Here is a 13,458-nt window from a genome sequence, read left to right as displayed (position 1 = left end):
TTATAAAGTAATCCGAAAAAAGCGCTACCGAAATTCTTTACGTGCGTGCGCTGGCCCTACTGTTGAAAAAATATAGATTTTTATTTAATCCATAAAATGTCCGCGACACATATACATCTATCTTTTATAATTAAGTAACTATAATGCATTTAATATGTAAAAAGAATGTAAATTAAAAGGTTAATTTTGACAATTATTACTACACAAGCATATTAATCCTTATGATTAAATCAAATCAAATCAAATCAAAATTCATTTATTCGTGAAAACAGGTACAATGGCTCGATAAAAATGTTAATATAACAGAACTCTGTTTTCTGCCTGGCAGGCGTACATAATCTTGTCAATATTAGTACCTATTAAATCTAGAAAACATTATTTAAAATAAAATTAAATCAAAATTAAATCATAGAAATGTCAGTCAGAATAATTAAATATATAATAGCTAATTAAATTAATAAAGATTACAATTTGTCACTCATAAAATGATTAAGATTATAATAACATTTCTGAACTAACAAATCGTGGAGGCTTCTTTTGAAACTACCCACATCTATGGTCAATTGTAGCGATTTCGGCAATTTATTATATATTAAAGGGGCTTTGCCAAATACACTATTGCTCATTAGTTTTGTTTTACATGCATATTGAATAACTTTGGTACAATGACGCGCGCTGGTGTGATGTGAAAACAAATGTTTGTTTGTGTGTACAAAAAGAGCACATTCGAAAATATATATGCAGGGCAGGGTAAGCAACTTATGCTTTTTAAAATATGGTACACATGAGTCAGTTGGTTTTAAATAGAAAATAGATCTAATGCAACGTTTCTGGGCTTTTAATATCATTTCTTTGTCAGTTGAGTTCCCCCAAAATATGACTCCATATTTTAATGATGACACTACATACGCATGATATGCTGTTAGAACAGTATTTATATTTACAATTTTTTGTAGTCTTGAGAGTGCATATGAGTATTGATTTAACCGTTTGCGTAAGTAATCTAGATGCGTCTTCCATTTTAGTTTATTGTCAATATATAAACCTAAAAATTTATTGACCTCTGTTTCGGTAATAGTTTGGTCCAAGAATGTAATGTCAAGTTTGGAATTTTCATTATGTCTTTGTTTAAAATTTATTAGTTTCGTCTTTTCAATGTTAATTTTCAATTTATTATTATTTAGCCATTCTGTTATTAATGTCAATGTTTTTATAATTTCAGTCTCCATGTTATGGGATTCAGTCCCTGTTAATAAAATGGTACTATCGTCAGCAAAAAGTGTAACATGATGTTCTATTACTGAAGGTAAATCATTAATATATACTAAAAATAATAGTGGACCTAATACACTCCCCTGCGGTATGCCACATGTAACTTTTCTAGCTTGTGAGTAGTAACTAAGTTCTGTTTTGGATTTGTCACAAATCTTATCAATTTGAGTTATCTGTTGTCGGTCCTTTAGATATGACTCCATCAGTTTGAGCGCGTTGCCACGGATACCGTAAGTGCACAGTTTGTGCAATAGAATTTCATGCACAACACGATCAAATTAAAAGTTATTTCATCATCAAGATAATTTCATGAAGATAAAATTTGTACTTTACAGCACATAAATTGGATAAATAGATTCTGAAATATCGGGGAATAAAAAAAATACGCACGCCAAATTATTTTATATAGGTAACACGGCATGACGGCACGCGCTGCCGTGTGAAGCCAAAAGACTGTAACTTTGAAAGAGGTGTTTTGAGTATTTGACATTATATCTTATATGTAAAAAAAATGTATTCGCGAGGTCTACGTTTGCGGCGAACGACTAGTTATATGTATTGATTAGCTTCATTTTAGGCACAGAAATTAGAACATTTTTAGGCTTAAAAAGTAAATACAGAATGCACAAAATTTATTATCACGATATATTTTTTTAACATTGTTTATTAGTAGGTACCATAGAGAATCCCATCCCGATCCCACTCATATTGTGCGTGTCCCTGTCTTTAATATACACCTGACAATCTGGGATCAGCGCGCGCTCTCAATTAGTTGGGATTATCCTGCACGTGACCTCGGGCTTAGGACTGGACTTATCCTTTTTAATCATTAATCCATTCGCAATATCATAAAATTTGACATAATTGACCTAGCGAGCGAAGCGAGCGAGTTCTACAAATCGATTTGGGGCAAAAAAAATTTTTTGTATGTATGTTTGTTTGTAACGCGATAACTTTCGAACCGTTGGTCTGATTTTGATGAAATTCAAAAGGTATATAGGTATATACCTTTTGAAATAGGTATATTTTTGAAATATTCACAATTAAAAAAAAATGTGTTTGCGGGGTCTAAGTTCGCGGCGAACAACTACTGGTAAGTACAGTATATTCACGAACATTGTATATCTACACCACTAACACAATAAACTCATCTGTAATCTGTGATCTATCTACTTAGTCCTATAAGAAAAATGTTTACTTATCTGTGGAGGAAAATGGATAGGTAATACTATTTAGATCTTATTAATTATAAGCTAACGGCTTATCCCCGTCGGGTACCTAACAACATAATAAGATATAGGTACCTAATGATATAGGTAGGTACATAAACCTTCCTATATAAAAATCTGTGCATTAGTTTTCGAGTTTATCCAGAACCAACGGACGGACGCAGTAGAGGACTGTTTTATAATACCATAGGTATTATATAAGTAAGTACCTAGGTACATAGCTACCTACCTAAATAGGAATCCCGATATTTGTTCCATTCCGATTTTTATATAGGCAGTTGTTTTTTACGAGTTTGGAGCAATAGAGTAATTTCATCAGCTTGTACGTAAATGTTCTCTTTTATTATAAACAAATAGTTAATATTGTTTTATGTTGGCAGTAACAGTATAATTCTTCTTTATGATGGTCGTTAGCTTCGTAGAAAACAGACGTTAATTCGAGGAAACATATGGACACGACGGTGCTACTCGGTTTCAAAGTGCCGCTGGCAACACAGCGTAGTATGGTCATAAAATCTTTCACCATTTGATGTGTGCACTGTTGCAGACATTGCAGTCTCGTAAATTAGGAAAGACGGATAAACAAACTGATTGAATCAGTTTGATGTTCTCAATAATTAAATGCATAGACACAAGGTTTCTACGTACAGAATTAAGACATCAGAGACGCAGAATTATGAGGGTAGTAGGTACAGAATCTGCAGATACATACTTTACCTATGGATCGTGTTACATTATATTTTATATATTAGATACTTATTAACACAGCTAACTGCTTGCTGCATGGATGCACACTGTTTCGAGTTTTCGAGTAATGAAGCCCGACGCATGCGTGTCCCGGAGTCGTTCATGTGTGTTACGATACAGCCAAGGAGGTTCACATGTCTCGCCCTCTCGACTCAGAGAAGCCTTAAAAGGGTGCTTCATTTAAATCGAATGTTATATTTATTAAACTACCCATAAACTACCTTACATATTATTCCATTTGAATCTGGCTAACATGACAATATAAGTATTTAATTATATATATATATATTTTCAATTACAATAGTAACAATACTAATTATTTATTACATAGAGTTGATAACGGTGATTGCCATAGCAAATCCTAAATATTCCCTTTTGAAGATATACCTATCTATTGTATTTGGGTACTTACACAAAAAAATCGGGTTTGAAATGACTGCATTTGCAAGCCGAAAGCCATTTCTATATCTCTTATAAATTTCTGTGAGTCTACATTGAACAGAAAAGACAATAATGTAATATTTAGAACGGAATAGTTAAAAAATATTTAATATACGGTTTGATACAAATAGGTACAATCAAGTGAACAGCGAGTGCGTCGTTCCCACGGTACGCAGGCGGATTACCTACACGAATCGCCCTTTCGGTGCTTCGCTCCGAGTCCGACACTGACCTGCACTTTTTGCGCAAAAAGAATAGCCCGATAAATCACGGGATCATTGTGTACCTGATCTGGATAAAATTCTCCGATTTTTGCCTTTTACAAGCCCGTTTTTTGTGAGCATCCATCTGAGAAGATGTCCAATAACGGAGATACCTGCTCAAATTTGACGATCAAGGTGCCGTAACGTCACAATAATAGCTAAGATAATATCGAATTGTAGGTATGTAATGCTTAGTTCCGCAGAAAATGTAATGTTAACTGCAAGATTGGTGAGATAGCTATTTTTTATATGTCTATAAGTAGGTAGTTGATAAGACAGCGAGGATAGGTCCTATTTAACGATATATCTAATCTGGTAAAATACAGCGAAAAATGGCTTCTTTATCGATGGGGCGGCTGCAATTCCGCCGTAAATATAACCTATGATTGTGAGTTGCCTCTGGCTCTGTTGATTTCGTTGAATGCATCCAACCAGAATTGTAATTTAATGTAACAGAAAAAGAATATTTAACAAAGAGTTCCTAAAAAAAAGTAAGGACGATTTTCGGGTTCAACGCTAATTATAAAAGAGTAACAACGAACATTAGGTCAGGCAATCAAACGTGGTGTGTTCAACAAGCATGAATGTGAACATTTCCTTTAGTATACTAAATTGCGTATAATGACGCAGGGGCGGTGCGGACGCCTGCGCACAGGTGCGCCGCGCGTGCGCTTGCAACAGACAACTAATTGAGTTTAATTACAACAGAAACGTGAAGGGAACAGAAACCCCTGCCTAAAGTGGATCCAATAATAGGTACTGAAACCATGTGAATGTTTACTGGGCTAACGTACCTAAGTACCTAAAGTGAAAAAAATGTGGTAAATAAATAAAATAAAGTAACGCATTTTCCAAAAGTTGAGACGTCTGCTTCCGCCCTTGACTAGGGCCACTCCATATTCTCCAGACTGTCAAGGTAGGTAAGTATGCAGTGTAAAAAAGGTAAATACGAAATGAGGTAAAGATTTATTCACATTACTATCACAATTAATAATTATATAGGAATTTACCTTAACTACCTTAATAATTATATAAATTCAACTTAAAAATAAATAACATGACCATTAACACAAGTCAAACAAGAACATCTACGAGTAATGCAAAAATAATGATTATCAACGATTTGATTTAGCATAAGTATAATGAATCGGAAAACTAAAACTTTATCTTTAAGTATTAATTTGAAATTTAGACAGATCAGTTGAATTCTCTGTGAATTTTTTACATAAAAATTAAAACATTAAGTACTGAATGACTTCTTTGTAACTAAGGTTATTTAACGAAAGTTCCAAAATTCAGTAAAGTATAAGATGTCCACGTATATAACTAATGATAATAATTATTTGACGTCACTACTTCAGTAACTACATCAGTTTTTACTACGCAAAATCTATATCTAGCATTGCAATTTTTCAAACACAGACATTGAGTAGGTATACTTTTAGAACGTTAGAATAAATATTTATAGGTAGACTTATATCTTGTGATCGGACAATCGGATGCATATAAAGTTGAGGTGTTGACTATTACGGAATGCACTTTTGAATCTAAAAAATCCCTGGATTTCGGAATTGACTAATTTAGTTTCTTTTACTATAGAATCAAATCGCGTGTTTATATTTACTTATTTTAATGTTTTGGTTGGCTAATATGGAACGCACTTTTATATCGAAAAAAGTCTTGGGATTTCAGAATCGACAAATTTAGTGTTTTTATTATAGAATCAAATCGGGTGTAGGTATATTTACTTATTTTAACTTTTGTACAAAAAAAAACTTAATAAAAAAGTAAAAACGTCGTCTTAATTTTTCTTCAATTGTCATAACATTTATCTCAAACGAATGAAAAATAAGGATTACAAAGAAATGTTTTAAGAAGCCGCTTCCATAATATCCTATCGAAAAATTAAGTTTAGTTAAATATAATTCCGATTATCCGATCACTGCTTATGATAAATACATGTAATTGGAATATTATAATTAAAGCTACCTAGTATATAATTTTCCAATTAGCATGTACTTTTTCGTTTTTGGTGAACTTTCATTGGTACTTGTATTTAGAATCATTATAGGATTTTCTTGCAGTAAATATCATAGGTTTAAAGGCTTTTTAGGTAAGCATAAGTAGATATCGTTTATAATCAAAGCCAGTAAATTACTTACATTTGAATTTGTATTGTTGGTAGGTTATTGTAAATAATTAAGGAAGTGTGTATATACCTATTTTATAATATTCTACGTCTGTTGTAGAAGATAGACTAAGTGAACATATGTAGTTAAATATGCCTTCACGCAATTTAATATTATAACTATACACAGTCATTAGGGACAGTTGTATTGCAGCAAATAATAATAGAAGAACAACTCCAACAATACAATTCCAAGAGCAACAGACATAGAATATGACCTAAAGATGTACCTTTGGAACTATTGTAAATCTAAGACATTCGTTTAATATTACTTATCTACGATAGAAGTTGTAGTTTAGGAAATGAGAGCTCCTTGAGAGTGTGGCTTGATGTGGACGGCATGAGGTGGATGAGGGTGCGGCGGGTGTGCGGTGAGGGGGGGCTGGCGGGGCTGGTGGCAGCGCTGTGCGTGCACGTGTGCATGCGACCGGAGGTCATCACCGTGCTCGCGGTACGCGCGCTGCTTGTCCTCGAAGTCGCGCAGTCGCTGGTTGTATCGCTCGATCTGGTCGCGCAGGGCAGCGTCCTCGATGGCGGCGCGCTCCTCGTCCAGCTCGAGGCAGCCCGCGCCGTCCAGCCGCTCCAGGTCAATCCAGCCTCGCCATCGCACGCAGACACCATTCATGATGAAGCGTGAAACTATATGTGCCTGATGGACAATGAAAAAAAATATTACTTATTACTTTTGATAGCCATCTGCTTAAAAGAAACCGGAAACGAACAGCTAGTGATACTCCTTAAAATCCCACTACAAAAAATAAGACAAAAAATATGGACACCGCTGGTGGCAAGAATGGCAAGGGCCAATTTCATCGATCAGTCACATGTTCAACTAAAATGGCCCTAAATTTTTTACTACTCTTTTCGTGTTTTCAAGACACGAGCGTTCGTTTTTGTGTATATTATCACTTAACTGATTTCTAGAGGTAGATTCTAAATTAAAATAGTTTATTTTACGGTACACCTGTAAGGAGGAACCATGCTAGGAAAGTCTGCTATCTAAAATAAACTGTACAGAAATAATCTTAATGCTATTAAGCGAATTTAAATTAAGGTTGTGTCGAACATAAAACATCGGTAACAGAAGGACCACGACATAAGGCAAGCGAGGCCTGGCCAGATCGCGTGCTTGCTTTGTTCCGCATCCGCTCAAACCTTTAATTGTGCCATACTACTAAAGGAGTAATTTTACTAATAATCCGCTTTTCGCTTTTGAGAAGCATTTGTCGCTTACCGTATGCCTACCAACGTACTTGTTGTTATTTTGTCTCATACGATAGAAAATAGCTCATATTTTGCTAAGAAAAATTAATTATCACAAGGGGGACAGGAATGATGTAATGAAAAGAGGGAGCAACAGCGGCTGGCGGCCATGATTGTTGGGCGGGCGGCGCCTCGCGACGCCCTCCAATGCTAACGCTTTTCCGTTATCGATTTCAGGGGAAATGCATTTCCCTCTCAATTCTCAATACCCTTTTTCTTATAACGTTACTAACCTTTAGTTATAAACTTTGTTAGGTTTAACCAAATGAAATAATTGAAAATAAATATGTATTTATTTCAAAGGCCGAGCGCTCTAAAACTATCATACCCTATTCTTTCCTAGAATATTCTAGTGTAGTTACTACATTGAAATCGAGATTAAATTACTACATTTAAATGCACTAGTATTCATATATATTTTTGAAACCTAAATCTGAATTAAATTAGACATTTTTAAACGGTAAGTATGATAAGATACACGATTTTTGAACAGCATCAATATATATAAATATATATATAAAACACTTTCGTTACTGAGTGACTGACTGACAGACAACGTACAGCCGAAACTACTGTGCTCGGTTTCCTAAAACCAATTTGGCATGTAGATTTCCTGGGGAGTGTAGGTGAGCACTAAAAGAGGATTTTTGGAAATGCCACCCCGTAGGGGGTGAACTTTTATATGAAAATTCTACACCGTTGAAGTTAGTGACTTGAAAATTTGGATTTTAGTTGTTTACAACAAATTAATGAATACGTGTTTCAGATTTTTGGGACAATTTTCAAGATAATTTTTGTCTGTCTGTATGTTTGATCGCGTATCACGCAAAAACATATGGTCTAATTTAAAATCTGGTTTAGGTTTCATCGCGATTGCGAGCGGACGCACGTAATAAACTCAGACGACGGAGGCCGCCGACAAAAAATTTTGCATCTAAAAAAAATCTTTTTAAATCCTAATTATAATTTCTAACTACAGATATAAGAACGTAATGTTCTCTGAAGCGTGTTTCTAATTAATATTTGTATTTGTGCTATATTTTAAATGCGAAAGTAAGTTCCTTTGTTACCTCATCATGCTTTATTTTCAAAGCCAATATTCTTTAAATTTTGCATACATATAGTTTGGAAGTACGGAGAAAGACGTTGCGGAAAAATGTGGAAAAATGATCCCGTGGATATTTTATACAGGCGAAGCCGGGGGGAAAAGCTAGTCAAAAATAAAAATTAAGTCGTAAGAACTCGGAACAAATTGATATTCTGTAGTAGGTAATGTATTTGATGGCTCGTTGTTAATTCAGTTCCATGGAGAGGGCTCAACTTGGACTCAGTCGAGTGCGTAGTTAAATGAACCGAATGTAAATAAATATAAGTATTCATACATCGACTCCACATGGGGTCTACGCTTTATGAAGGGGCTAGATTCAATAAAGAGAACCAACTGGTCCCTGCCGGATTCAACAGAATTCAGAATGTGCCAGTCGTATAAATGTTCTTATATATATATTATCATATGTATACTTACATTATATTAACACACTAACTTACGCCCGTGGCTCCGGCCGCGTTTATTTCCCATAGAAGCAGTTATTTTGACGGTATAAAAGGTACCCTATGTCCTTTTCCGTACAATGACATGTGTACAAAATGTCAAGAATATTGGTTCAGGGATATAAGGCGTGAAGGGGTAACATAACAAACAAACTTTCGCATTTATAATATTAGTTGGGATTGGGATTAAACAATAGTAGTAATAGTGGTAGTCTTAGAGAAGACCTTTTCCAAAACGAGTGGAACTTGGCCCGCACTCACCTTGAAAAAGATTTTCTCTCTCTCATCTGAGCGTTTCCCCGGTTTTTTCCGAGCCATTACCAGTGTTTTAGTGTTCGTCTCCAATTCGCATGGTCGTCGGCCTCTCGACTTGTAAGATCATTAGCATGCATATCATCCTTCACGGCATCCACTTTTTGGGTTTGCCCTTACCAGGGCCAGGCCCAACGGCATTTCGACACATGGACATTTGTTCCTAAGACGCAGGTACCAGGGCAAAGCAGTCTTATATAACACTGAAAATATCAGTCAACTTTGTCAACTTTTCCATTGATATCACACGTGAGTGACCCGTATTTTCTTTAATAATACTTACTTTTCTTTGTTTGTGGGTCTTTAATAATATGTATGTGTAATGTGTATCTGTTTCGCGTCTATTTTGTTGGCATTAGGTACTTATGGGTATTAATTATCCTCTTTTTATTATTAGATATAATTTTCCTTATTTATTCCAACAACACAGTTAATTTTAGTAGATGGGGCATTTGGTATTTGAATATTGTAATTACTTTTAAAATATAACTATGATAATTCGGAGGACGGGTTCGGGCGGGACCTAAGAGAAGCTACATTTTACAATGTATTCACTTCAAATTATTTTGTTTAACAAAATGAAAGAGATATTTTATTTACAATAAAATGTATTTAATATTTTAGTTGCCATTAAAACGAAAATCTAATTAAGTATTATCTATACAGTGCAGTTAATAAGTTAAATTGTAACCTAATGTAGTAAGTATTAAAAGTTGGTAGAAGTAAAAGAAAAGAGACCTAACACCAGATCCAGTTCATTGAAACTGTTTCTCCATTCTATGTAGCATATTTACAAGAAGACTGCCAGAATAGGCTGTAACTCAGTGGCACTTGGCATTGCCTTATTGTATCCATTTATTAAAAAATCTTAATAAAAGTCCAACTGCCTATAATTTGCAAAGTTACCTAAGTATATGCAATCTACAAAACCATTAGTAAATGCATGATATTAATTTGACTTGAATTACTAATTAATTAATGCATCATCATGTCCCAGTGGGTAGGAGCATAATAGTCGGGCGAGTTGAATGTTTTCAACTCGCCCGACTATTATGTACCATTCAGTAAGACATTGTACCAACCAAGCGCATTTGGAGCGCTAAGCGTGACCAACGCGTTATATGCGGTGTTACGGTTTTATATTTTTCATTTGTCACTTTAATGTTATTTATGTCTTAATTTCGTTTATGAAAATGTGGGCCGGAAGGGACGTGCGCTGATGACGAGCGATCGTCTGGTGACGAATGTGTCATTACGAAGGCATAACGCATTCAGTGTGATTCATGATGCCTTATTTGTTTTTAGACATGATTTGAATTAATGCAGATGCACATACTTGACGTTGATGGCTGATTTCTTCTATTTAGATCAAGAACGTTATAATACCTTAATGGTTTACGTAACGATTTACTATTTAAATGGATTTGTTATACATATCACGCATGCTTTTTAACTTATTTTTGAACGATTTAGGTACTATTTCCACGATTTAGGTAGGGTAGACTTCACCGAAACCAGACCTAACATTGCCTAAGCTTATTATTGACTTAATTAATGAACATAATATGATAAACTTATATCGAAATTATTGTTCTTTATTGGTACTGGAATATTTATAGCACAAGCAAGTTTTAATTGTTTTGGCAATTAAGTAGATATATTTGATGACCTTGGTGGCGCAGTGGTAAAGTGCTTGCCTCTGAACCGACCGAGGTCCCGGGTTCGATCCCCGGTCGGGTCATGATGAAAAATGATCTTTTCCTGATTGGCTTGGGCCTTGGATTTTTATCTATATATGTATTTGTTATAAAATATAGTATCGTTGAGTTAGTATTCCATAACACAAGTCTCGAAATTACTTTGTGGCTAGCTCAATCTGTGTGATTTGTCCTAATATATTTATTTATTAGGTATGTATACACTAGCCTAGGCTATATTTTAGCACCTTTCATTTCATTGCTAACTATTCATCATCTTTCAAGCAATAAGTGTTCTTGAAATCTTTCTTTATGTAGGTAGTCAAAGTTAGAAGTAGGTACGAAGAAGGATAGAATATAATAGGATACATACTTTCATTTCGGAAAATCTATAGCGGGCGAAGGCACGGGCCAAAAGTAGTCCTGCCTTTCTAATCCTAACTAACATTATAAATGTGATAGTAAGTTTGTTTTTTTCCTCTTCAAGTTTTATTTACACATCCATCTTGTTTAAATTCGCATTACAAATAGTGCAACAACTGGAAAATGCTGTCCAGTACAGAAAAGTTTGGCGTGGACGGAAGGAGGCCTGTACCCAGTACTTAGTGGAATACAGAGAGCTGCAGATGATGATGATAGTTAGGAGTACGGAGAAGGACATATAGGCGGGAAGTATATATGCGGCCGAAACCGCAGACAAAATCTGGTCCTGATTCATAATATAAATAAATGTGAAAGGAAAGTTCGTTACCTCTTTGCGCTTTATATCAGACAATCTTGACCGGGCGAAGCCCCTGGCCTAAGGTAAATTAAATAGATGAAGATAGATAGCTATGAATATTTACCTTCCCGTTTTCCTTCTGGAAGTCGCAACTACGGTTGTTGTAGGAGGGGTCGAAGCCGAGCTGTAGGTTGGTGCCCGTGGCTGTGAAGGCGATCTCCGTGTGGCCCTCGCGGCAGCCGCTGGTGAACCGCATCTGGCGCTCCTCCGGGGGCCGGTCGCGGAAGCCCGTGTATCTCACCTGCTTTCCAAAATTATCCATTAACACAACGATTTCAGTGGACAAGCCGAACTAGTAATTTGTATAGCGTAGCGATTATCGAGGTAGGTACAAATACTATCAACAGCGTAGTGACTATCAAGAAGCTCCCTGATAGTCGCTAAGCGATGTACCTAGTATTGCTTCATTAGACGCTATCGATAGCCCTATCGATATTTTGACTATTGGCGAACTATTTATAGCTTATTGATTTCGCTCATCGAATAGCATCGCTAGATTCCAGATGTAATCAAAATATATTTGAGTGCCTCGTGGTTTATTTATTACAATAATATCTATCAATAAAGAAGGAACTTACATTAGAAACCATAGCTTTATCAAAGTTACAACAAAATAAATGATATACATTGGAAATAAATTATTCAGATGATTAATAACTCAAAAAACAATCAAAAGTACTAGTAACGCAATCATACCCTTTATACTCAGTTAAAATTTTGTTTTGTAAAAGATGACAGTTAAAAACAAAATTTTTATTATTAGGCTTTGGTATACGCAAGTATGTTTGTATTATTTTTGAATTACCTATAGTAATATTTATTTTCATTACGTTTCAAATCATGTTTTTGTAAATTTATATATGTATATAATAAGTGTTATAATGATTTGTTGGCGAAGGATACGTGAAGTTAAAAAAAAAAAAACAGGAAAATGTTAAATTTTTCTGGTACCTACTTATTTTTCTCCTTTCACTAATAAATTCTTTAAAAACTGTACTCGTACTTACCAACATGCATATGATATAATGAAAATCTGTGATAATGGTTATTTTTAGATACTATTTTACTCAAAAGTCATCATTAAGTATCTATTATAGGTACACAAACACAACATACCTCGCTTTCTCTGCTCAGTCTTTTGAAGAGATCATCCGATTCGAATTTAGCTTTCTGGTCTGGCACTACTCGCGGCATCTTGAAGATGAACCTTGGTTTCGGCTGTTCATACAGTCCAATTGAATCAAAAGGCAGCATGCCGGCAAGGGCTGCGGGGTCACTCATAGCGTGCATAACACGTTGATGGTCACAACAGGATACGAACTAACATCACTTCACATTGACTCAGCGTTAAGTATGATTCAGACTACTGCGAAAGCGGAGCTCGGATCACAGCGACACAACTACCTGCTCTGGTGACGTTCAATTACTGAATGGATTGTAGCGAAACTGCTCGGGGAGATTTTCCACGAGGGCGGAGTCTCTGACTGGTGGGGACAAGGGGCACCAATAGTAGGGCTGCAAGGGGCGGCCCGACGCCTTCTCCGTTCTTTCGGGAGCTTTCATGCAATAAGAGGGTTTCCCCCTTGACACGTTTCAAAATAAATACTGTAAACGACAAAGTGCATGAATGTGTAATGATGGACATTATCCTCTTTGGACGTTTCGAGTGTTTTATATACTCGTATCAAAGCTTTTGTTCCTTTGTATTGACAAC

General features: G+C 35.4%; 1 protein-coding gene across 2 annotated transcripts; it reads right to left on the bottom strand.

The window, feature by feature from the left end:
• Positions 1-4,899: 4,899 nt before the first annotated feature.
• LOC128670731 (protein big brother-like) lies at positions 4,900-13,193 on the bottom strand. Of its 2 annotated transcripts, none has more exons than XM_053746677.2 (3): positions 12,861-13,193; positions 11,809-11,988; positions 4,900-6,789 (listed from the first exon to the last, which is right to left on the bottom strand). In XM_053746677.2, the coding sequence occupies exons 1-3, from the start codon at positions 13,032-13,034 to the stop codon at positions 6,436-6,438; spliced, it is 708 nt and encodes a 235-aa protein (XP_053602652.1). In that variant the 5' UTR covers positions 13,035-13,193; the 3' UTR covers positions 4,900-6,435. The 2 variants fall into 2 exon arrangements, with proteins under 2 accessions (XP_053602652.1, XP_053602661.1); XM_053746686.2 differs by having other exon boundaries at positions 11,809-11,985; positions 12,861-13,189.
• Between the last annotated feature and the right edge of the window lie 265 nt (positions 13,194-13,458).

Source organism: Plodia interpunctella, chromosome 1, assembly GCF_027563975.2.
Source record: "Plodia interpunctella isolate USDA-ARS_2022_Savannah chromosome 1, ilPloInte3.2, whole genome shotgun sequence".
Classification (NCBI taxonomy): Eukaryota; Metazoa; Arthropoda; class Insecta; order Lepidoptera; family Pyralidae; genus Plodia; species Plodia interpunctella.
This window is presented reverse-complemented; position numbering and strand designations above follow the sequence as displayed.

Coding starts and splice junctions, on each gene's coding strand:
- LOC128670731 (XM_053746677.2), bottom strand. CDS start 13,034: ATGCACGCTATGAGTGACCCCGCAGCCCTTGCCGGCATGCTGCCTTTT. Junction 11,989..12,860: donor GACTGAGCAGAGAAAGCGAG/GTATGTTGTGTT, acceptor AATTTTGGAAAG/CAGGTGAGATACACGGGCTT. Junction 6,790..11,808: donor TCCAGAAGGAAAACGGGAAG/GTAAATATTCAT, acceptor ATTGTCCATCAG/GCACATATAGTTTCACGCTT.